Raw genomic sequence first — 22,426 nt, 5'->3', positions numbered from 1 at the left:
TCCCCCTCCCCCCTTCCTGCCTTCCCCTCCCTCCCCCCTCCCCCTCCCTCTCCCCCTTCTGGCCAAACCTAGGACCTCGTGAATGCTGGCCATCCCTCCACTGCCCCCAGGTGCATCTCCAGCCCATTCCCTCTCTCTGCCTCTTGGCTCATGCCTGGCGCTCCACCACTTGAGCCACGCCCCCACCTTGGCTTTGTGCTGGTTCCCTGGAGGTGCCAGTCGCTGCTTTGATCTGGGATCCTCAGCCGTTGGCCTCCCGGGGCAGCTGCGACCCAGCGCCCGGCCTCGCGCTCCCGCCCGTAACCCAGGCCTTCCGGCCGGGGCGCCCGCACCGTCCCCGGGTGCACCGCACACCCGCGGCTCCCTCTGAGATCGAGGACCAGCTTCAGAGGAGGCCGAGGAAGGCCGCAGCGCGAGGGGCCCCCTCTCCCCAACTCCGGGCTGAGGGGGTCAGGGAGCCCCGGCTCAAAAGGACGGGCGCCGTCCCTCAGCGCTTCTGCTCGAGGCGGGCGCTCCGCCACTGCGCCCCTCACATATACATATTATAATACATATATTTGGATGTAAAACACTAGTGTTTGTTGGGGTCCTGGGGGCCTGGAGGGGGGGATCTGGGAGGAAGTACCCCCTCCGCCACCCCCCCCCACAGTGCCCGGCTGCGGGGGGCAGCGCAAAGGGCAGGGGCGGCGGCGCTGTGCGGCTGTGCAACGCAATCGCTCCTGGGGGGGGATCGGAGGGGGGATCGGAGGGGGGGACCAGACGGGGGACAGCTGTCCAACCTCTCCCATCCTGTGCGACCCCTGTGTGACCCCTGTGTGACCCGTGCGCGGGCCTCGGCTGGGTCGCGTCAGGCCTGAGTCTGGGAGGCTGTGGCTGCCCCGGGCGGCCGGTCAGGCAGGGGTTAACCCCCCACCCCGCACCTGCGGGTGGGCGGGGCCAGGCGCAGCCCGGGGAGGGGGGAGGGGAGCGCAGGCAGCGGGCGCTGTGCGGGGTCACCCCGTGCAGGTGAGGGGGGGCGCTGTGCGGGGTCAGGCGGGGACAGGGGTGCTCGGGATGGGGGCCGATCCCCGCCGAGGCGGGGGGGGGGGGAAACCCCGCAGCGTTCGAGTGCGCGTGGCCTCCTGTAATACTGCGGGGTAACGATGGAGGCCCCGCCCCGGCCCCCGGCGCTAACACTGTCTGGTGACGGTGGCCCCCGGGGCGCCCCGGCAAGGCCCCCCCCCCCGGCCCGGGGCGTCTGCGTCCGGGTCGCGGGCGCTGAGCGGGGTGCGCGCATGCGCGGGCGCCCACGTGGGCCCCGTCCACCTGGAACTCAGCTCCGCCCCCGGAGCCGCCGCGGCGCCTCGGAGTGAGGCTGGCCTCGGACCGCGGGGCTCGGCCTCCGGCGGGGCTGGGACGACGGGGCGCCCGGGGTCCGGAGCCCCCGCGGGCGCGGCCTCGCGGGGTGAGGGTGGGGTCCGGCCCCCGCCCGGGGCAGCCAGCGCTTCTCCCGGCCTCGGCTGACCGGGCCGGAGCGCCCGCCCGGAGACCCGGCCCCCCGGAGGCTGACGGCGGAGGTCGGAGCCGCCGAGGTGGGAGCCGCCGGTTTCCAGGGAATCAGCGCGGAGCGGGAAGTGGGGGCCCCGGCCCCGCCCCTCGGCCTCCCCGGCCCCGCCCCTCGGCCTCCCCGGCCCCGCCCCTCGGCCTCCCCGGCCCCGCCCCTCGGCCTCCCCGGCCCCGCCCCTCGGCCTCCCCGGGCCTGCCTCTCCCCCGCCCCCTGCCCCTTCAGCCTCCCCGGCCCCGCCCCTCGGCCTCCCCGGCCCCGCCCCCTCAGCCTCCCCGGCCCCGCCCTCTGCTGCCAGCCGCTGGGGGTCCCCGCGCGCATGCGCGCCGCCCGCCCCGGGAGAGCCCGCGCAGGCGCAGCAGGTCGGACTCGCGTCGGTACAGTAATAAAAGTTTATTGAGAATGGCTGCGCGGCGCTGCGCTCCTCCCTCCGCGCCGGCGGCGCCGCCTCCTCACTTCTTGCCCCGGATGAGGCTGTCGCTGCGGGAGAGACAGACGCGGCTGCGGCCGGGGGCGTGGGGGGACCCGGGTGGGGGGGCGAGGGATGTGGGGGGACCCGGGTGGGGGGTCGGGGGAACCCCGGGTGGGGGGGTGAGGGATGTGGGGGGACCCGGGTGGGGGGGTGAGGGATGTGGGGGGCCCCGGGTGGGGGGTCGGGGGAACCCCGGGTGGGGGGGTGAGGGATGTGGGGGGACCCGGGTGGGGGGGTGAGGGATGTGGGGGGACCCGGGTGAGGGATGTGGGGGGACCCCGGGTGGGGGGGGGGATGTGGGGGGACCCGGGTGGGGGGGTGAGGGATGTGGGGGGACCCGGGTGGGGGGGTGAGGGATGTGGGGGGACCCGGGTGAGGGATGTGGGGGGACCCCGGGTGGGGGGGGGGGATGTGGGGGGACCCGGGTGGGGGGGTGGGGGATGTGGGGGGACCCTGGGTGGGGGGTCGGGGGACCCCGGCACCGGCCCGTGTGCACCTACCTGCCCCTGCGGACGGCGGATGGCGAGGAGGGAACATGGAAGAGAAAAGAGAGGGGTGACCCCGCGGCGGGCGCCCCAAAGCCGGCCCTGCCCCCCCACCGGCCTCCCGCCCGCCGCCCGGGAGGCTGAGATCGGAGGATCGGGGTTCGAGGCCAGCCCGGGCAGGAAAGTCCCTGAGACTCTGATCTCCCGTGAACCACCAGAAAACCAGACGTGGCGCCGTGGCTCAGGCGGTAGAGCGCCAGCCTGGAGCTGAAGAGCTGAGGGACAGCGCCCAGGCCCCGAGTTCAAGCCCCTTGCCCCCCCACCCCAAGATCAATGCTGGGGGCTGCAAGACAGAAACTGTGAGCCAACCCTCCCCCCTCCCCAGCAAGAACAGCCTTGAACGCAGGCCCCACACTATTAACGGCCTGGCCTCGGGCTGGGATCGCAGGCGTCTGCGCCCGCACCACCCCTGGGTAACACTGGCTGGGGCACAGGCCGGGGCGCGCGGGCGTCTCACCGAGTGAAGCTTTCGTCCTGTAAGTTCAGCACGAGGTTGTCTGCGGTGAGGAAGATCCGGTTCTGCGACGTGGCGATCTAGACAGAGGGCGGGCGGGACAGGGGGCGCAGGGCTGGGGTGAGGGGCTCACTGGGGCACCCCAGGCCGGGGGGGGGGGGGATGCGGCCAGGAGCAGCGGGGCACTGGGGTTCACGCCCGTCACCCCAGCTCCTCGGGAAGCTGAGATCTGGGGAAACCACGGTTCAAAGCCAGTTGTGGGGCAGGAAAGCCCGCGAGACTCTATCTCCAATGAACCAGTCAAAAGCCGGGAGTGGAGCATGGTTCAAGTAGTAGAGCACCAACCATGAGCAAGCAGGCGCCTGGTCCCAGAGTACACACAGGTACACACAAACCCCAAAACCCAGACCCCCAGAGCTGCGGGTGGCTCGGACTGGCCGCAGACCAGCGCACAGAAAGCGAATCTCCGGATGGCTCACCGTCTTGGAGATGTTCTGGGCGGCTCTGATCTTACGTAGCTTGATGTAGCCCGGATTCTTGCTCAGGGCTTCTCCGAGGTGAGGCTGGGGTTAAGGTCCACGCCGGCCGGGCTGCGGTGGGGGGATGGGGGGCGGCTCCCCCCCCCCCCGTGGGCTGTCAGATCCACGCGTGCGCTCACAGCCTGTGCCCGCCCCGTCTCAGCCTCCCTCTGTGGGCCTCCCCGCAGGCCGCTGCCAGCATCTGGGGTGACAGCGGAGAGGCCGGGGGAGGCCCGGGCTGCTGTGGATCGGGCCTTAGGGTGTGTGTGTGGGGGGCCCACACCTCAGGACCCCCTCCGAGATTTCCGATCGCCCCCCCACCCCAGACTGCGAGCTGAGGGGCGCAGGGCACAGAGTCGCATTCGCCTTGGCCTCATCAGCCAGCCCTGTGGGAGGGCGGAGGGAGGGCGGGCCCGGCGCGGAAGGATATCATCTTGGCGGCCTCGGCCTCGCCCTCAGCCTGCACGATCTTCTGCCTCTGCTCCTGCTTGGCTTTCTCCACCAGGAACTGGGCGCGCTGGGCTTCCTGCTGGGCTGTGGGGAGGGGGGTGGAGGGAGGGTCAGGGGGGATCACAGCCCCCCCACAGCCGCTGACCGCTGCAGCCCCCACTCACTCACCCACTTGCTTGGCCTCCACGGCGGCGGTGTACTCGCGGCTGAAGCTCAGCTCCGTGATGGCCACGTCGTCCAGGATGAGGCTGAAGTCCTTGGCGCGCTCGGTGAGCTCGCGGCGGATCAGCAGGGACACCTGGGGGGATTGGGCGGGACTGGAGAACTGGAAGGAAGGCGGGGAGACCCGTGACCTCGGGAACCACGGAGCTGGCTCATGGGAGATCAGAGGCTGGCCTCGAACTGCGATCCTCAGCTCTCAGCCTCCAGAGTAGCTGGGATGACAGGCGGGAACGGCCAGGCCCGCAGCACTGGAGAGGAAACCACAGGCTCAGACAGCCGGCGACGGGGTCAGACCTGGGCGCGCTGGGTGATGAGCTGGGAGGCGTTGAACTTGGCCACCACGCTCTTGAGCACCTCGTTGACGATGGACGGCAGCACGCGCTCCTCGTAGTCCAGCCCGAGGCGCTGGTACATGCTGGGCAGCTCCTGGGCGTTGGGCCTGGACAGCACCCGCAGGGAGATGTTCACCATCTGCAGGTCTGAGCAAGAGTCCAGGTCAAGATCGAGCTGCCGGTGTGCGCATGCGCACCAGTCCTGGGGCCTGAACTCAGGGCCTGGGCGCCGGCGCTCAGCTCTTTTTGCCCAAGGCGGGCGCTCTACCACTTGAGCCACAGCTCACTGGAAATAAAAGGGTCTCATCGACTGTGCTGCCCGGGCTGGCTTTGAACTGGGATCCTCAGATCTCAGCCTCCTGAGTCGCTGGGGGGACAGGCGGGAGCCACCCGCCCTGATTTCCAAGTATGGCGCCCAGGGGAAGGTAGTGGAGAATGGGGTGCGGGTTTCTCCTGGACAAGGTCGGATGGGCAGATCCACAAATCAGACCCGAGAAGTTGTGATCGAGGACCAAGGGAACGCGAGGGACCCGGGCAGTAACTCCCCTAGTACTCTGCAGGTCGGGGCCACAGCGCCTGAACCCCCAGGCCGGCGGACGGAGCCCCGCGGCGGGGGCTCACTTACCTTTGGAGCCCGTGGGTGAGGAGATCTTCCGGGGCCGGGCTCGGATGTCATAGATAATGGGGTACTGGAACCAGGGGATCCTGGGGGACAGGACGGGGGGGGGGTCAGGGGCGCTTCCCCGCCCGCAGGCCCGGCCCGGCCCCCCCCACCGGGCGATCGCTGGTTCCCCCCCGCCCCGCCCCCTTCAGTCCAAAATCCAGCCGCCGGCGGGCGGGGTGAAAGGTCGGGGCCGCGCCGCCATTACCTGAAGTGCAGGCCCTCGGCCAGGATGGTGTCCTGCTGCACGCCGCCGATGCGGTTGAAGAAGATGGCTCTGTGGCCGCCTTCCACTGCGGGGATCGGGGGGGGGACAGGGTCAGGGGTCGGGGGTCGGGGGTCGCGGGCGGCCCCCGGCCCCGATCGCGGCCCGCTTACCGGTGAACACCGACTCGCGCACGCCGTAGGCCACGGCGCCGGCCCCCAGCAGCAGCTTGAGCGCCGTGCCCATGCCCCGCGGCCCGGCGGGCAGCCGCCCCGCCAGGTCCTTCAGGTTCTGAGCCATCGGCGCCGATCGCGGGCGACGCGGCGCCCGCCCGCCCCGACCGCGCTCCGCCTCGCCGAGGAGCACGAGCGCGCGGCGCACGCACGAGGGTCCCGGCCCCGGGGCGCTCGCGGCAGGAAGGGCACCGGAAGTGTGCGCCCGCCTCAACCGTCCCCGCCCGCCCGCTCTCCGAGCCGAACTTCGCGCACCGGAAGCTCGGCGGCGGAAGTCCCGCCCCCGCCCGCCGCTCGCGACGCCGCGCCCGCCCTCGCCGGCTTCACCAGCGCTTTCGCCCTTGGCCGGCGCCCGCTTTCAAAATGGCCGCCGGAAGGAAGTTTGGCCGGGGGAAGGCGGGCCCTCGGAGGGGAGGAGCTAAGTCGAAGCGGAGGAGGTCCCACGCCGCTTCCGGTCCGCGGGCAAGATGGCTGCGCCCAGCGGTGCGTGCGCGCCTCGAGAGCGGCGCGCCCGCGAGCAGGAGCAGGACTGGGGCGCCGCGGCGCCCAAGAGGCCCCGGCTCGGCGCCGGAAGCAGGAGCGGCGGCCGGAGGCTCATCGTGGTGCTGGAGGGGGCGAGTCTGGAGACCGTGAAGGTGGCGCGGCGCCGGAAGTGCCGGCGGGGGGGCGGGCGCGGGCGCGGGCGCGGGGCGTCGGGAGCGGGCGCGGGGCGTCGGGAGCGGGCCGAGGACCGCGCCCGCGCCCGCATCTCTGCCATTGACTCCCGTGGCAGCCCCCTTCCCCCCCCTTCTTGCTTCCAGATGCTTCCATGATGTCATGTCCGGCGAGGGCCAATGCGGGTGGCTGTGGCCGCCGCCTGCCTCTGCGTGCGTGCGTGCGTGCATCTGCGGTGTGCGCACGTGCGCCTGCGTGCTGCCGGCCCCGGGCCCCGTCCCTGAGCTGCTGGGCGCGAGGCTGGTGCTCCACCCCTTGAGCCACGGCTCCGCTTTCGGCTTTTCGCTGGCCTCGACCCGCGATCCTCAGCCCGCAGCCTCCCCAGTCGCTGGGGTGGCCGGCGTGCGCACCGGCGCAGTGTGCCGTGAGACTTGCGTTTATGGTTTTTCTTTCCCGCGTGCTGGGGAATGAAACCCCGCGCCCCACACCTGCCAGACACGCGCTTTCATTGACCACGCCCAGCCCGTCTTATTTTCCTTGGTTACTCAGCTTGTCCTGTCAGTGTCTTTGGGTAGTGAGATCTTTTGTGCCTGCCTCTCAGATGCTGGAATTACAGGCGCACACGACCAGGCGTGGCTTTCATGGCCATATATATATGTATGTATTGTTCAATATATATATCGGTCTATATATATGTATATATATGTGTCAATATGTATATGTTGGTCAATGTATATATATATTGGTCAATACCGGACTCTGAACTCAGTTCCCCTCACTTGCGAGGCAGGTAGATGTTCTACCACTTGTGCCAAACCGCTCTCCCCCCTTTTTTTAGCTTTCACTTTTCGGGAGCGTTTTTTTTTCTTCTGGGCTGGTACACACCAAGATCTGGCTCTCCAGGTAGCTGGGACTACAGGTGTGGCCCCTACCACTGTACCTAGTTTGGTTGACGTGAGGTTATAGACATGAGCCAGCCCGCCTGGCTGCCACCTTTTGTCCCCCTAAAGTTGTTCTTTTTAGAGGAGGTGTGGTACCACAGGTGACTTCTCCAACTCTGTTATGTGCTGGTTCTGTGTCAGGTGTGGGGCTCGAACTCACGGCCTGGGCGCTGTCCCTGAGCTCTTTTGCTCAAGGGACATATTGAGCACAGTGCTGTTTCTGGTTTTCTGGCGGTTCGTGGGAGATCAGCGTCTCACGGACGTTCCTGCCCAGGCTGGCTTCGAACCGAGATCCTCAGATCTCCGCCTCCTGAGGAGCTGGGGTGACAGGCGGGCCCCGGTGCCCGGCTGTGCTGCCTGGTTTTGCTCGGGTTTCTAACTCGCTCGGTGTGTCTGAGGATTCCTCTCACGGCTAGGGGCGCGCCGCCAGTTTCTTTTTTTGTTGCCGGTCCTGGAGTTTGAGCTCGCGGCCTGGGCACTGCCTCGAGCCTCCCTGAGCCCAAGGCTGGCGCTCGACCACTTGAGTCAGAGCCACTTCCGGTTTTTTCCGTGTAGTGGTCCTGTGGGATCGAACCCAGGGCCTCACGCGTGCGAGGCAGCCAGTTTCTTTAGGTGGAAGCTTCCTCCCGACGGCGCGGGGGCGCGGGGGTGCGCCACTGGCACCTGATTGGCTGCGCCGCCGTCGCCCCGCCCCTCCCTAGCCAATCCCATCTGGTGTTCAGAGAGCGCCCCTGCCCCAGACCTGATGCGCATGCGTGGGGCGGGGCCTCGCGTGGCCCCGAGAAACTCCAGCAAGTCCCAGATTCTACAGCCGCTGGTTAAGAGCAGCGGGGAACCGGGGCCCGCACCCCGGGACTCAGCAGTGAGACCCGAGCATCGCGCCTCGCAGCCTCTCATCTCCCTCCAACCAGCGGAGAGCCGGAGGTGGCGCCGAGGCTCCGGTGGTGGAGCGCCCGGGCCGGAGTCCAGGCCCCAGCCTTGGCCCGCGCCCCGCAGCGCCCCCCCCCCCCCCCGCGTGGCGTAACGCCCTCATCCGGGTCCCTTGTCCAGGCGGGGAAGACGTACGAGCTGCTCAACTGCGACAAGCACAAGTCGGTGCTGCTCAAGAATGGCCGGGACCCGGGCGAAGTGAGGCCGGACATCGCCCACCAGGTACCGGGGGTGGAGCCTGGCGAGGCCCCGCCCCACGCACGGCCCCGCCCCCACACAGCCCCGCCTCCGAGCGTGTCACAGCCTGGCCAGGCCCCGCCCCACGCACGGCCCCGCCCCCACACAGCCCCGTCTCCTAGCGTGTGCACAGCCCCTGGCGAGGCCCCGCCCCCACGCAAGCCCCGCCTCCGAGCGTGTGCACAGCCTGGCGAGACCCCGCCCCATGCACGGCCCTGCCTCTGAGCGTGTGCACAGCCTGGCGAGGCCCCGCCCCCACGCACAGCCCCGCCCCACGCAAGCCCCTGGCGAGGCCCCGCCCCCACGCACAGCCCCGCCCTCACGCAAGCCCCTGGCGAGGCCCCGCCCCTGGGCATGTGCACGGCCCCGTCCCCACGCACAGCCTGGCGCGGCCCTGCCTCCCAGCGCGCATGCTGGCGCGCAATCCCAATCTACCACGGCCGCGGTCCCGCGCACGCGCAGGCCGCCCCGTCCTGACGGCGCCCGGCCGCCCTCCGCAGAGCCTGCTGATGCTGATGGACAGCCCTCTGAACCGCGCGGGGCTGCTGCAGGTGTACATCCACACGCGGAAGAACGTGCTGATCGAGGTGAACCCCCAGACGCGGATCCCCAGGACCTTCGACCGCTTCTGCGGCCTCATGGGTGAGGGGCCGCTGCGGGAGGGCCGGGCGGGTGCGTGCGGGCCGGGCGGGCTTGCACGCGGCTGGGCGCCCTCGTGCTCCCGGTGGCGCTCCACCACTCGAGCCGCGGCCCCTGGTCCAGCCTTTCGCCGCCCGGCTTTGAACCGAGAGCGGCGCCCTGCACGCGCGCGGCCCCTGACCTGCCGACCCGCCTCCTCCCCCAGTCCAGCTTCTGCACAAACTCAGCGTCCGCGCGGCTGACGGCCCCCAGAAGCTGCTCAAGGTGCGGGGCCGGGGAGCCTGGCGGGGGCGGAGTCTGACCGGCCGGGGAGCCTAGCGGGGGGCGGGGCCTGGCCAGGGGGTGGGGCCTGGCGGGGGCGGGGCATGGCCAGGGGGTGGGGCCTGGCCGGGGGCGGAGTCTGACCGGCTGGGGAGCCTGGCGGGGGCGGGGCCTGGCCAGGGGGTGGGGCCTGGTGGGGCGGGGGCGGAGTCTGACCGGGCAGGGGAGCCTGGCGGGGGCGGGGCCTGGCCAGGGGGTGGGGCCTGGCGGGGGCGGGGCCTGGCCCGGGGGCCTGGAGTCCGGGGCGCTGACCCTGCCCCGCGCCCCCAGGTGATCAAGAACCCCGTGTCGGATCACTTCCCCGCGGGCTGCGTGAAGGTGGCCACCTCCTTCTCGGCGCCCGTCAGCGACGTGCGGGAGCTGGTGCCCGGCGCCGACCCCATCGTGTTCGTGGTGGGCGCCTTCGCCCACGGCCAGGTAGGCGGCGCCGGCCCCGGGCCCGGGGAGGCCGTGCGGGCGGGGTCAGCGCCGGGGGCGGGGTCAGCGCCGGGGGCGGGGCCGTCATCCGGGGCTCTGCGTCCGCAGGTGGACGTGGACTACACGGAGCGGACGGTGTCCCTGAGCAACTACCCGCTGTCCGCGGCCCTGACCTGCGCCAAGCTCACCACGGCCTTCGAAGAGGCGTGGGGGGTGCTGTGACGGCGGGACCCCGGACCCCCCCCTGCCCCCCCCCCCGCTGTACATGGCTGTTCATATTAAATGGTCTTTTCCTAAGTCTTGTATTGAGTCTCTGAGGGGGCGCTGCAGCCGGGCTGGCTCCGAACCGCGATCCCCAGCGCTCGGCCTCCCGCGCGGCCGGGATGAAGGCGTGCGCGACAGCGCCCACCGGCCCCCGGCATTGCGGGGAGGCTTCGTATAGAGCGTTGTGCCCCCCATCCTCGGCGGGAAGGAAGGCAGGCGGGGATGCAGGCAGTGGAAAAACGGAACGCACACAAGTGAGTTTTATCCGGTAGAGTTCCGAGATAGAAAAGGCGGCGCGGAGGGGGCCCCCCAGAGCCCCCCCCCCCGGGGGCGGCCGCGCTCAGCTCAGAGATTGGCAGAAGAATACAACAGCTTCCTGGCTAGTGGGGGGAGAGATAAGGCAACGTGCATGGGGGAGCCCCAAGAGGGGGTGCGGCCCCCGGCTCCTCCCACGAGAGCTTCCCCACTGGCCGGGGACACTCGCTGGCAGAGACGCTGCTCCCGGCTCCTTAGGACTCTGTGCTCTGGGCCTAGGGAGTGCCGTGGAGGAAACAGATTTCTGCACCATTCCTGCCGTAGGCCACCTAGGGGAGAGTGAGGGGTGGGTTGTGAGGCAGCCCCATGGGGGGGTCCCAGTGGCTAGCCGCCGCCTCACAGCCAGTGTGCAGCCGGGCTGCGCTGCGGCGGCCTGTAGTCGCCAGACTCACCCCGGGGGAATTGGCTATTCCATTCTTTTCAACTTCTCTTTCCGTGGTACCAAGGCTCTGCGCATGTAAGGCAGGATGAGCAGGAGGCTCAAGAAGAAGACGTGTCCGATGAAGTAGACGGATCTGTACACCTGCAGGGAGAGGAGGCCGCTGAGCCGGGCCCCGGGGAGCCCCCCCCCCCCGCCCCCCCGCAGGCCCCGGGCCTCTGCACCGGCCGGCAGCCTGACCTTCAGCCATTTGTCCCAGGTGAAGAGGCAGAAGGCGGTCATGGAGTAACCCAGGAAGAGCCAGTGGATGGTCTGCTGGACCAGGTAGAAGAGCGGCTGCAGGGCCGGGACGGAGGCCAGGCCGCTCAGCGCGGGGCTGTCTCGGATGAGGTTGGCGGCCTGCAGAGGAAAAGCCAAGGCCTGGAGCTGGCGAGGGTGCCGGGCGCGGCGGCTCACGCCTGCAGTCCCAGCTACTCGGGAGGTGGAAATAGGAGGGTCGTGGTTCAAAGGGACCGGGAACAGCGTCCAGGCGCTGAGTTCAAGACCCACGACGGAGAAAAGGGAAAAAAGATCACCAAAGTGCACCTGCTCCCCTCCCACGGCCAGCACCCCGGGGCGCACCTGCTTCTCCACCACCACGATGAGAAACTCCATCTGGAAGCACATGAGGTAGCCCGAGTGCAGCCCGTGCCACAGCGCCAGGAAGAGCAGCGCCAGCGCCTGCGACAGCTCCTTGTTCCCCAGGAACTTGAGGCGCTTGAAGAAGTAGCTGGGGAGGGGGAGAGGCACGGGGCTGAGCCTCCCCTGCCCAGCACGCAGGACAGGGGTACAGGGGGGACCCCAGAGTCTGGGGGCTGAGCTGGCAGCCGGGCAAGCGCTGGGCTCTGGGATTAGAAGCTAGGCCTGTGTGTGTGTGTGTGTGTGTGTGTGTGTGTGTGTGTGCGCGCGCGCGCGCATGCGTGTGTCTGTCCAGCCCTAGACTTGAACTCAGGGCCTGAGCACCGTCCCTGAGACTTTCTTCCTCCAGGCTGGCGCTCTGCCCCTTGAGCCACAGCGCTCCTTCCGGCTTTTTGGTGGAAATGGGGGCGAGAGTCTCAGACGTTCCTGCCAGGCCTCAAACTGCGATCCTGCGGTCTCAGCCTCCTGGGCAGCTGGGACCCCAGGCGGGAGCACCGGGGCCGGTCCCCGGGCGCCCGCGGGGTGACGGGCCTGCGCTGGGGGGCGTCCGCGCGGGCGCGGGAGGGCCGGGGGGGGGTGGGGGGGGACCCCCGCTCACCGGGCCACCCAGGCGTTGGTGTTGATGTTGAAGGAGGCGATGGTGCCGGTGAAGCGGGGGTTGGTCTCGAACATCCACACCTTCATGTTGGCGCACGCGTCCCACTCGGCTCTCCCATCCTCGCCGAAGCCGTTGAAGCCGAGCCCCGTGAGGATGCACACGCCTTCCTGCGGCCAACGCGGGGGTTCGCGCCGCCCCTCCTCCCGGGCCGGCAGGCCCCGCCCCCTCCAGCCCGCGGCCCCACCCACTCCAGCCCGCGGCCCCACCCACTCCAGCCCCGGCCCTGCCCCTCCCCGGCCGGCCCTGCCCCCTCCAGCCCCGGCCCCGCCCCCTCCGGCCCGCGGCCCCTCCCCTCCCCGGCCGGCCCCGCCCCCTCCGCCCGCGGCCCCGCCCCCGCCGGGACTCACCGTGACCAGCCAGCAGGTGACGTACTTGTACAGCACAAACTTGCCCCAGACCAGCAGGTACACGCAGCGGAACCAGAGCGGGCGGCTCTGCGGGCGGGCGGGGCGGGGCGGGGCGGGGGTTCGAGACCGCGCTCGCCCGCGCGGCCTGGGCCTTCTCACCGGGGCCGACCTCCCCTTGGGGAGCCCCCGGCCCCCCATCTGTTGCCACCGCGCTCAACCCAGCCAGCGAGGGCCGGGAGCTGCAGCGCGGGGGCCACGCCTGCCATTCCGCGACTCAGGGGGGCCCAGACGGGAGGATCCAAGCTTGAGGCCCACCGGGGAAGGAGTCTGAGACTCCTCTCCAGATGCTCTGGGGCTCGACCCCAGCTCTAAGTGACCCCGACAAGAGCCAGAGGTGGCTGTCCCTCTCCCTCGGCTTCTGCACTTAGAGACAAAAGGCTGGAGCAGCCGCAGCTCCGCTGCTCCCCGAGGCACCTGGGGCGGGGCGGGGCTGAGGAGCCCCCCTCAGCCCTGGGGGCGTGGGGCGTCCAGCAATGGCTGATGCACGGGGTCCCGAGGCCGGCTCACAGATCTAGAGCAACGCCTATGCAGTGGAGATGGCGCGGACTCCTCTGCTACCTACAGGGGCCCCTGCCGGAGCCCGCGCCGCCCGCCCTCGGCCGGCACTTACTTCGTAGTCGTCAGTGAGGAGATAGTCGTGGGTGATGTACGGGCTGAGCAGGGTGTAGACCACCAGGTAGACGAGGCCCAGGCTCAGGCGCTTGAGGGCCGGGATGGTGCTGGGAAGGAACAAGTCGCGTCGGAAGGGGCGCAGGCGGCCCAAGGGTTTTGGGGTGTGGGTAGAGGCTGGGGGGGCTCTCACTTGACCTCGCTCAAGACCCGGGCTCTACCGCTTGAGCCACAGCTCCACGTCCAGCTTTTGCTGGTTCACTGGGGAGTCCCACGGACTCCTGCGGGGGCTGAATTTGAACCTGGGTCCTCGGGTCTCAGCCTCCCGAGTGGCTGGGGTGGCAGGCGTGCGCACCGGGCCTGGCCTTTTTCTTGGTTGTGGAGATGGGGTGCTGGGAGGTGGCCCGGGCTGGCCTTGACCTGGTCACCCAGGGGCTGGCCTCCAAAGGCGTGTGGACACAAGTTGGTAAATGAGATGCCAGATGGGGGCGTGGCCTGGACTGGAGGGTGTGGCCCTGGAGGGCGTGGCCTGGCACAGAGGGTGTGGCCCTGGGGGCGTGGCCTGGTAGTAAGGGCAGTTCCGGGGTCTGGGAGGGGTGTGGCCTGCATAGGGCAAGTCCAGGCCCTGGGAGCAAGGTGGGAGAGGGGCGTGGCCAGCTGGGGTGTGTCTAGGCAGGGGGTGTGGCCAGCCAGGGGCGTGCCCAGGCACAGGGCATGTTCAGGCCCAGGATGCTGGAGGGGAGGGGCGTGGCCCCTGCCAGGGCTGTCCAGGCCCAGGGGGCGTGGCCGACAGGATGCTGGAGGGAGGGGGCGTGGCCCCGGGCATGGGGCGTGTACCTGTTGGGCACCTTCCCCGGCTCGTCCGTCAGCTGCCCCTGCACCAGCTTCCGGTAGTGGTTCATGGAGAACTGGGGGCCCACCAGGAAGGCCCCGTAGAAGTAGGCGAACCCCGCGACCTCCAGCAGGGACGGGACCCCGCGGATGGCGTACTTCCGCTGCTCTGGGGTCAGGGAGTTCTGTGCCGGGCAGAGAACAGGCCGGCTCAGGGGATCAGAGGCCACTTCCGGTCTGACTGAGCATGTGTGGGGGGGGCGTTGCCTAGCAACAGCCAGAGCCAGGCTGGCTTCGAACCCCCGGACCCGGCGCAGTGGCTGCGTCCCAGACAAGTTCGACCTGGGGAGCCTGGAGGCTCACTGCTCCGGGGGGAAGGGGCTGGGGGGGAAACTGAGGCAGAGCTGTCCATGGTGATCTGCGGGCACCTTCTTCATGGCCCTCACAGCGTTTAACTGGGGAACGGCTGGGGCTTTACCTGGTCTTTGCCTCCATCGAAGTAGTCGATGGCCAAACCTGAGCAGAGAGAGAGAGAGAGAGAGAGAAAGTGAGGGGGGGGGGTGGAGGGCCCGGATGTGTGGGACAGCGATCCTCCGGATCCTCGGGACTCACCGATCATCTTCAGCGTCAGCACACAGTGCGGCATCGTCCACTTGATGTCGTAGGTGCCCGTGGCGGTGTAATAGTAGCCGGCCAGAAGGTAGGCCTGGGGGAGAGGGCGTCGTTACTGCCCCCCCTCCAGGAGAGCCCGCCACCTCGGGGTCCTTATTTCCTTCTTGCTCTGAATGAAATCCCTCGTGTGCTTTCCTGTTCCTGCTCAGGAGGCTGAGAGCTGAGGTCGAGGTTTAAAGCCAGGCCAGGCAGCCGGGCATGGTGGCGCACGCCTGTAGTCCCATCGCTGGAGAGGCTGCGCTCGACCCTGAGCCAAATGTGGGATCTGAGATGCGAATCGGATGTGCCGGTCCAAGGACTTGGACTCAGGGCCGGCCGGGGCGCTGTCCCTGAGATTGTTTTTTTGTTCAAGGCGGGCGCTCTACCCCTTAAGCCACAGCGCCACTTCCGGCTTCCTGGTGGTTCACTGGAGATCAGAGTCTCACGGACTTTCCCGCCTGGGCTGGCTTTGAACCGCGATCCTCAGATCTCAGCCTCCTGAGCGGCCGGAACTACAGGCGCGAGGCGCTGGCCTGGCCGGCGGCGTGAGCGCGCTGGGAGGGGAGGGGCGCTTACCATCTGGGTGCAGAAGGTGGTGAGGACGGCGGTGACCGTGCGGCCCATGAGCCGGAGGATGAGGAACTGCAGCAGGACGCACAGCAGGGAGTGGTAAAACTGGTACCCTGGGGCGGGAGGCAGAGCTGAGCCGGCGGGCGCCCAGGCTCCCCCCGGGGGACGGCCCTGGGATCGGAGCCGAGCCGGGCTCCCCCCCCCCCCCCCCCCCCCGCCCGGGGCCGCCCCTGGGATCAGAGCCGAGCCGGGCCCGCGCCTCCCTCCTCCAGCCCCACTCACCAAAGTTAAAGTAGGCGATGGCGAGGCCGGTGAGGGCGTGGAAGAGGTGGAGGAGGTAGCTGTCGGAGTAGAAAAGGTAGTGCCGGTACAGCAGCGCCAGCGGGTAGCCTGCGGGAGGGAGGGAGGGCCTGCAAGCTCGTTCCCGACGTCCGCCTGCACGGGGCTGGCTCCGGGCGCCAGGCCCTCGGCCGGGACACTGAGGCGGCCTCCCGTCCCGGGCCTCCAGCCTCCCGTCCCGGGCCTCGGCTCACGGCCTCCGGCCTCCCGTCCCGGGCCTCCAGCCTCCCGTCCCGGGCCTCCAGCCTCCCGTCCCGGGCCTCCAGCCTCCCGTCCCGGGCCTCGGCTCACGGCCTCCAGCCTCCCGTCCCGGGCCTCCAGCCTCCCGTCCCGGGCCTCGGCTCACGGCCTCCGGCCTCCCGTCCCGGTCCTCTGCCCACGGCCTCCGGCCTCCCGTCCCGGGCCTCCGCCCGCGGCCTCCCGGGCGCCGGGGCGGCGGCTCCACGCGGCTGAGGCCCGGGGCTGACTCGGGTCAGGAGCTGCCCCCCCCCAGCCACGAAGCACTCCCATTCCAGAATGTTCCACAGGGCCGGCCGTACAGCCGCGCGTGGCTCCCTGCCTGTGAGCTCCAGTGGCGCCTGCACCTTATTTATGAAGTCTGGGGGTGCACACACGCGCGCGCGCACAGGCACGCATGCAAACAGGCACGCACACGCACACAGGCCCACGCACACACAGGCCCACGCACACACAGGCCCACACACACACAGGCCCACGCACGCGCACAGGCCCACGCACACACACAGGCACACGCACACACAGGCACACGCACACACACACAGGCACACGCACGCGCACAGGCCGACACACACCGGCCCACGCACGCACAGGCCCACGCACACACACAGGCACACGCACGCACAGGCACACGCACACACAGGCACGCGCACACAGGCACACGCACGAACACACAGGCACGCACGCGCGCACACACAGGCACGCGCGCACACACAGGCACGCACGCGCGCACACAGGCACGCGCACACACACAGGCACGCGCGCACACACAGGCACGCGCGCACACACAGGCACGCGCGCACACACAGGCACGCGTGCACACACAGGCACGCACGCGCGCACACAGGCATGCGCGCGCGCAGAGCAGGGCTGAGGCCGCAGTGTCGCCGCCGGCCGGCAGGCGGCGTCCGCGCAGCGCCCGCCCGGGCTCGGGGCGGGGCGGGGCCGCTGGGAACCGGCAGGTGCCGGCGCCGGGCGCAGGTGCGGGCCGCGCCAGGGGCTGCGCTGACTCACCGCCCCGCCCGCAGCCGGCACGGGAGCCCCGATCAGCCAGATAAGAAAGAACCAAAGACGGGCCCGCGGGGCGCGGGGCGCGGGGTTCACGCCCGGGCCGTGGCGTTCTCTGTAACCCGCCCGCCCGGGCCTCCGCAGGCCGGGCCTCCCCGCCCGGGCCTCCCCGCCCGGGCCTCCGCAGGCCGGGCCTCCCCGCCCGGGCCTCCTCCAGCTGGGCCTCCGCAGGCCGGGCCTCCCCGCCCGGGCCTCCCCGCCCGGGCCTCCGCAGGCCGGGCCTCCCCGCCCGGGCCTCCTCCAGCTGGGCCTCCGCAGGCCGGGCCTCCCCGCCCGGGCCGGGGTCCCAGCGCTGGCGGCGGGGCCGGGGCCGGGGCCGGGGGCCCTTGCCGGGGTCCTGCCTGGCGCTGGCGGCTCGGGCAGCGCCCGGGCCCCGAGTTCAAGCCCCGGGCTGGACGGTGGCGCGGAGCCGGCGGAGCTCTCCGGCCGCGCCGCACCCCTCAGAAGGGGGCGGCCCGGGACCCGGCGTGGCCGCTGCGGCGCGGCCCCCCGCAGTGCGCCGGGTCCCAGACGCGCGGGGCCCCGCCGGCATCGCAGGCGCGGACACAGGCCAGACAGACGGACGGACGGACCAGCAGGCAGGCCGACAGACAGGCCGCAGGGCAGGGGCAGGGCCGTCCCGGGGTTTGAACGCGGGAGGCGGGGCTTCCAGGCGTGCGCGCGGCCTCCCGTCAAGGCCTGGAGTTGGCTCCGAGCCGGGCACCGCGGCTCACGCCTGGAATCCCAGCGCACGCGCACGCACGCGCACGCGCTGTAGACGTCCTCAGCTTCACCTCCTGTTCCTTCGAATGGAGAGGCCAGGCCCGGCCCCGGGAGCTAGGCAGCGGCCTCTGCGGGCGGGCACCGAGGCCCGAGCCCGGGCCCGGGCCGGCGCTGACACGGCCTGGCCCGCTGCGGCGCTTCCGATCACGGAGAGCAGCCGGAGGGGCGTCCAAGCCTCTCTGAGTTTAGAATCGCCTCCACAGCAGGAACGGAAGCCCGAGCGCACCAGGAGTGCGCCCGGGACGCGCAGGCGCCGCGGGGCCGGCCGCTGCGTGACCTTGCGTGCGCCGGTGCTGGGGCTCGAACCCAGGGCCTAGGTGCAATCCATCCCTCGGCGCCTCGTTCGAGGCTGCGGCTCTAGCGCCTGCGCCACCCTCCTGTCTGTGGCTTGGGGGCTGGGCTGGCCTCCGTGACGACCCTCAGACCTCGGCCTCCTGGGCAGCAGGCCAGGATGAAAGGCGCCAGCCGCGGCCCCCACACCGCTCGGGTCTTGTTTCCTTCCGTGCTAGTGCCAGGATTTGAACTCACGGACTTTGCTGCTGGGCTGGCTTCCCACCGTGAGCCCCAGCGCTCAGCCTCCCGCGCAGCTGGGATGACAGGCGTGAGCCGCGGTGCCCGGCTGGGCTCCTTTGAGGGGGACGTGTTGTTTTCCTTTTGGATCTGTGCATGCTGCACCTGTCCCTTCGCTCAGGGGACATTCTAACAGCCCGGTAATTACCATAGCACCGGATCCCCCCCCTTCCCCCAGATTCAGTTATGATACCACTGCCGACCCCGAGCACGGTGTCTCTCCTTCCATTTCTTGCTGTGTGTTGTGTGTGCGCATGCGCCGGGCCTGAGACTCGAACTCAGGACCTGGACGCTGTCCTTCTCGCTTTATTCAATCACCCAGCAAGCATCTTCCCACTGGAGCCACAGCTCCACTTCTGGCTGTTTGCTGCTTTGGCTATTTCTGAAGTCGGCTCCAGGCCGGACTTTAATCCGCCTATTTGTCCTTCCTGTAGGGCGGGGATTTGGGGCAGACGCTACCACGCCCAGCCAATGTCCCCCGCCTTGTGGTGGCTGGGGATGACAGGCTCCCCCCCACCACGCCCAGAAAGGGCATCCTCAAGATTCCCTACACCTGGGGCTGGCCTTCACCCTCAATCCTCCATCCTCTACCTCCCAGACAGCCAGGATTACAGGCTGGAGCTACGGTACCCGGCTGCATAAAAGCCTGCTGAAGAACGGGAGTTAGGCCACGTGGCTCATGGTGGAAGCCTGGCTTGGGACCAGGCCCGGGCAGCAGGCAGGGCCACTGCAGCCAGGAAAGGCACAGAATGGTGTCACTCTAGGTGCTTTTATTTTGGCGAGGGGACAAGAAAAGGGCAGGAAGAGAATTCTGGAAGGCAGTCAGGTGCTATGAAGCACAGATGGCTGGTAGCTGTGGCGATAAGACAGGAGGTAGATTGGAGGCTCACCTCAGCGTGGCTGACTGCGATGTGGGCGGAGGGAGCGGAAGGTGACAGGGCGCTTTGATCAGATTGTAGCAGGAAGGGCTGCACAAAAGCAAATGGCGGCCGGCCTACCCTCGGGACAGCTCCGGCCTCTGCCCAAGCTCCGGAGGGTTCTCGCTCAGTGCAGCTTCCTCTCCATCTTCTAGTTCTACGCTGGTCTCGCTTCCTGCCACTTTGCAGTCTCCACAACATTTCTACCCCAGGACCTTGACATCTGCTCCTTTCTGACTTACGATCTGCCCCTCCTGGCTCTTTGGTGATTGGCTGGCGGTAAGAATCACACCCATCTTTTCTGTTTTTGTCTGCTCAGGCTGATTTTGGACTAGGAGTCTCAGATCTCAACCTCCCGAGGAGCCGAGATTACAGGCGTGATGAGCAGGGCCGGCTCACGTGCCTTCTGAATCTACAGAAACCTTGTACTCAGCGTCCAAAGTCCAGTGTTAACGAAAGAGCTTCCTCCTCTTTAACCTCTAATAATGCTTTGTATCTCGCGTACAGCACCCAACACACATCCTCTTCCTGCTGCTCCTGCCTCTCCAGAATACTGCTTCCAGCTTGGTGCCCAGGTGCACGCCTGTAATCCCCGCTACCCAAGTGGAGGCTGAGAGCTGAGGATCATCATTCTAAGCCAGCCCAGGTGGGAAAGTCTGGGAGACTCATCTCCCAAAGAGCCAGCAAAAAAGACAGAACTAGAGCTGTGACTCAAGTGGTAAAGTCTTAGCCCTGAGGGACAGAGCTTAGGCCCTGAGTTCGAGCCCCGCTACTGGCATTGGGGGGGGCAGTTAGGAAACCAGGAACTCCCATGCTAAAGGCTCGGGGTTTCCCTCCGGAAGAAAAATGCGGTTACACCCAAAACACACTGCTCTGTCCTTGAAACTTGTTGAGCTTACACTGGTTTATGAGTACGTGCATGACTGTATTTAACCTCTGCCTGGACTCCACCTCAAACCCGGCTGAGCACTTTACTCTGAGACACAGACCTTGCCTGAGTAAAGAAGTCCTATGATTTTCAGAAGAAAATGGCTTAGGAAGGCAGGGGGCACCACCTAAATGGTCACACCAGCCGGGCACTGGTGCTCACGCCTGTAATCCCAGCTACTCAGGAGGCTGAGATCTGAGGATTGTGATCCAAAGCCAGCCCTACTCAGTTGTACCTGGTGATACCACCGAAATGGTCAAGGCAGCCGGACACTGGTGGTCACGCCTGTAATCCCAGCTACTCAGGAGGCTGAGATCTGAGGATCGTGATCCAAAGCCAGCCCGGGCAGGAAAAGTCTGGGAGGCTCTGATCTCCAATGAACCAGCAGCAAAACCAGAAGTGGAGCTATGGCTTAAGGTAGAGCACCAGCCTTGAGCAAAAGAACTCAGGGATAGCACCCAGGCCCTGAGTTCAAGAAGTCCCACGATCGACAAAACCAAACCAACAACAACAACAACAACAAAAACCAACCCAGCAGACAAATTCCAAGTCCTGGCTCCATTTCCCAGGTGGTAAATCGAGGTGACTTTACAGCTGACATGTCAAGGAAGCGCTTCCTTCCTAATGAAGGTAAACACTCTTAATTACCAACTGCAGCTGCAAAGTGGGTCAGAAGCTAGGTTCAAAGGGTGGGAAGTTCAAAGCTAGCCTGACACAACAGGATAAGTGTGGATTCTGTTTTGAAGTCAGCTGGCAGCCAGTGACTTCACAGTTCTACCAGGAAGAGGAGGCCCGACCCTGGCTTGGCTTTGGTACGAACAGGTGCTGGGCAGGGGATCAGCCAAGGCTGTTTAAATATGAATTAATACCCCTTTCTCATTATCTGGATTGGGTTCGCCCTCAGATGTGGTATTAGATGCCAGGGCCTGTGTTCCCCACTTTCCACACTTCTCACAGTACAGATCTTTGGAAGCCTTACCTTTTTGGCTTAAGTTTTCGCCCACTTCTGACCCTCCCAAGCCCAAGTGTTAATACCCTTAATTCAATACTCCAGCCGGGCTGGGGAGCGAACGCCTGTAATCCCAGCTCATCAGGAGGCCGGGATGGGAAGATCATTGTTCAAAGCCCAGCAGGACAGGGGAAAAAAACATCCATGAAAAGCGACAAGGGGTCCCAACCACGGGAAAGTCCTCAGAGTTTCTACAGGACGGTTAGGATCATCTTCACAGCTAGAGCTGGGCGTCCCCGTTCAGATAAAACTGGTTTATCTCCAGTTCTCAGCCCTGGCTCGAGGGGTTGCCATCTCTCTGAGGACACCCCAAGGAATAAAGTCTACAGGCCAGATCCAACCCAGCTCGCCGGGGCCTAAGTTCACCCCGCGCCTCCCGGTGACCCACCCTGGGTGGAATCTCACGCCGCCGGCCCAGTGTCAGGTGCTTGGGGGGGGGACTGAGCCCCGTTCCTCCAACCCCAGCACTGGGGGGGGGTAAACGGCAGGGGCAGGGGCAGAGGGGAGACCCTTCCAACAGGACACGGGAGATCCCCGCGCGGCCAGCCACGCACAGCACTGGGCTTGCTGGACGGACAGGTGGGGGGCTGGGGTGGGTGGAGGGGGTCAAAGGGCACAGCCAGATGGGGTGCTGGGGGGTGGGAGAGCAGGGCAGGGGTTGAGGGGTGAGCCTGGTGGACAGGTTGGGGTGCTGGGAGTAAATGAAGGGGGTCAGAGGGCAGTCAGATGGGGTGCTGGGATGGGTAAAGGGTCAGAGGGCACAGAAGGGTTGAGGGGTGAGCCTGGTGGACAGGTTGGGGTGCTGGGGGTCAGAGGGCACAGCAGGGGTGAGGGGTGAGCCTGGTGGACAGTTGGGGTGCTAGGAGTAAATGAAGGGGGTCAGAGGGCAGTCAGATGGGGTGCTGGGATGGGTGAGGGGTCAGAGGGCACAGCAGGGTTGAGGGGTGAGCCTGGTGGACAGGTGGGGTGCTGGGGGGAAATGAAGGGGGTCAAAGGGCACCGCCAGATGGGGTGCTGAAGGGGGGTGGGAGAGCAGGGCAGGGGTGAGGGGTGAGCCTGGTGGACAGTTGGGGTGCTGGGGGTCAGAGGGCACAGCCAGATGGGGTGCAGAGGGGGGGTGGGAGAGCAGGGCAGGGGTGAGGGGTGAGCCTGGTGGACAGGTGGGGTGCCGGGGGGAAATGAAGGGGGTCAGAGGGCACCGCCGGGGTGAGGGGTCAGCCCGCCCCGCCCCCGCCCCCCCGGCGTCGCGGGGCGCCCCGGCCCCGGCCGCGGGGTCCTCACCCAGGAAGATGGAGGCGATGAGCCGCAGCGCCTGCTCCGACGCGCCCAGCGCCGCCGCCAGCGCGTCCAGCCCGAGCCGCAGCCCCGCCGCGGGCCCGGCCGCCGCTCCCGCGCCCCCCTCGGCCGCAGACGCCATCTTCTCCGCGGGCGCCCCCCGGGGACCCCCCCAGCCCGCCCGC

The 22,426-nt window shown here is 68.3% G+C and overlaps 3 protein-coding genes and 1 non-coding gene across 4 annotated transcripts; 1 reads left to right on the top strand and 3 right to left on the bottom strand.

Annotated features, from left to right (window-relative positions):
- Window positions 1-2,995: 2,995 nt before the first annotated feature.
- LOC138803666 (prohibitin-2) lies at window positions 2,996-5,839 on the bottom strand. Its single transcript, XM_069987727.1, has 8 exons — window positions 5,576-5,839; window positions 5,406-5,490; window positions 5,162-5,241; window positions 4,499-4,683; window positions 4,151-4,280; window positions 3,963-4,066; window positions 3,494-3,571; window positions 2,996-3,094 (listed from the first exon to the last, which is right to left on the bottom strand). Exons 1-8 carry the CDS (start codon window positions 5,700-5,702, stop codon window positions 3,014-3,016), a joined length of 870 nt encoding a protein of 289 aa, XP_069843828.1. The 5' UTR covers window positions 5,703-5,839; the 3' UTR covers window positions 2,996-3,013.
- On the bottom strand, window positions 3,649-3,916 carry LOC138803682 (small nucleolar RNA U89). Its single transcript, XR_011365001.1, has one exon. It is a non-coding gene; the product is annotated as a small nucleolar RNA U89 (small nucleolar RNA).
- A 252-nt stretch (window positions 5,840-6,091) lies between the features above and the next one.
- Window positions 6,092-10,071, top strand: LOC138803665 (ribosomal RNA small subunit methyltransferase NEP1). The gene is made up of 6 exons (XM_069987726.1): window positions 6,092-6,270; window positions 8,281-8,382; window positions 8,898-9,039; window positions 9,242-9,300; window positions 9,628-9,774; window positions 9,883-10,071. The coding sequence occupies exons 1-6, from the start codon at window positions 6,103-6,105 to the stop codon at window positions 9,994-9,996; spliced, it is 732 nt and encodes a 243-aa protein (XP_069843827.1). The 5' UTR covers window positions 6,092-6,102; the 3' UTR covers window positions 9,997-10,071.
- A 199-nt stretch (window positions 10,072-10,270) lies between these two features.
- On the bottom strand, window positions 10,271-22,398 carry LOC138803664 (lysophospholipid acyltransferase 5-like). The gene is made up of 13 exons (XM_069987725.1): window positions 22,248-22,398; window positions 15,419-15,526; window positions 15,143-15,249; window positions 14,528-14,621; window positions 14,394-14,431; window positions 13,922-14,100; window positions 13,086-13,194; window positions 12,416-12,502; window positions 12,009-12,175; window positions 11,354-11,501; window positions 10,973-11,131; window positions 10,746-10,876; window positions 10,271-10,622 (listed from the first exon to the last, which is right to left on the bottom strand). The coding sequence occupies exons 1-12, from the start codon at window positions 22,381-22,383 to the stop codon at window positions 10,760-10,762; spliced, it is 1,449 nt and encodes a 482-aa protein (XP_069843826.1). The 5' UTR covers window positions 22,384-22,398; the 3' UTR covers window positions 10,271-10,622; window positions 10,746-10,759.
- Between the last annotated feature and the right edge of the window lie 28 nt (window positions 22,399-22,426).

This window comes from Dipodomys merriami, unplaced genomic scaffold, assembly GCF_024711535.1.
Source record: "Dipodomys merriami isolate MVZ:Mamm:240054 unplaced genomic scaffold, mDipMer1.0.p SCAF_345, whole genome shotgun sequence".
NCBI classification, from domain to species: Eukaryota; Metazoa; Chordata; class Mammalia; order Rodentia; family Heteromyidae; genus Dipodomys; species Dipodomys merriami.
The sequence above is the reverse complement of the archived record's forward strand: the minus strand, read 5'-3'. Positions and strand labels throughout refer to the sequence as shown.

Excerpts from the sequence above, each read along its gene's own strand:
- LOC138803666 (XM_069987727.1), bottom strand. The coding sequence starts at position 5,702 with ATGGCTCAGAACCTGAAGGACCTGGCGGGGCGGCTGCCCGCCGGGCCG. Across the intron at positions 4,281-4,498 it reads TCATCACCCAGCGCGCCCAG|GTGTCCCTGCTGATCCGCCG; the intron begins GTCTGACCCCGT and ends CAATCCCCCCAG. Across the intron at positions 3,572-3,962 it reads AGGCCGAGGCCGCCAAGATG|CTCGGAGAAGCCCTGAGCAA; the intron begins ATATCCTTCCGC and ends CCCCAGCCTCAC.
- LOC138803665 (XM_069987726.1), top strand. The coding sequence starts at position 6,103 with ATGGCTGCGCCCAGCGGTGCGTGCGCGCCTCGAGAGCGGCGCGCCCGC. Across the intron at positions 8,383-8,897 it reads GGCCGGACATCGCCCACCAG|AGCCTGCTGATGCTGATGGA; the intron begins GTACCGGGGGTG and ends CGCCCTCCGCAG. Across the intron at positions 9,301-9,627 it reads GCCCCCAGAAGCTGCTCAAG|GTGATCAAGAACCCCGTGTC; the intron begins GTGCGGGGCCGG and ends CCGCGCCCCCAG.
- LOC138803664 (XM_069987725.1), bottom strand. The coding sequence starts at position 22,383 with ATGGCGTCTGCGGCCGAGGGGGGCGCGGGAGCGGCGGCCGGGCCCGCG. Across the intron at positions 14,101-14,393 it reads TCGATGGAGGCAAAGACCAG|AACTCCCTGACCCCAGAGCA; the intron begins GTAAAGCCCCAG and ends TGCCCGGCACAG. Across the intron at positions 11,502-12,008 it reads ACCAACGCCTGGGTGGCCCG|CTACTTCTTCAAGCGCCTCA; the intron begins GTGAGCGGGGGT and ends CCCCCTCCCCAG.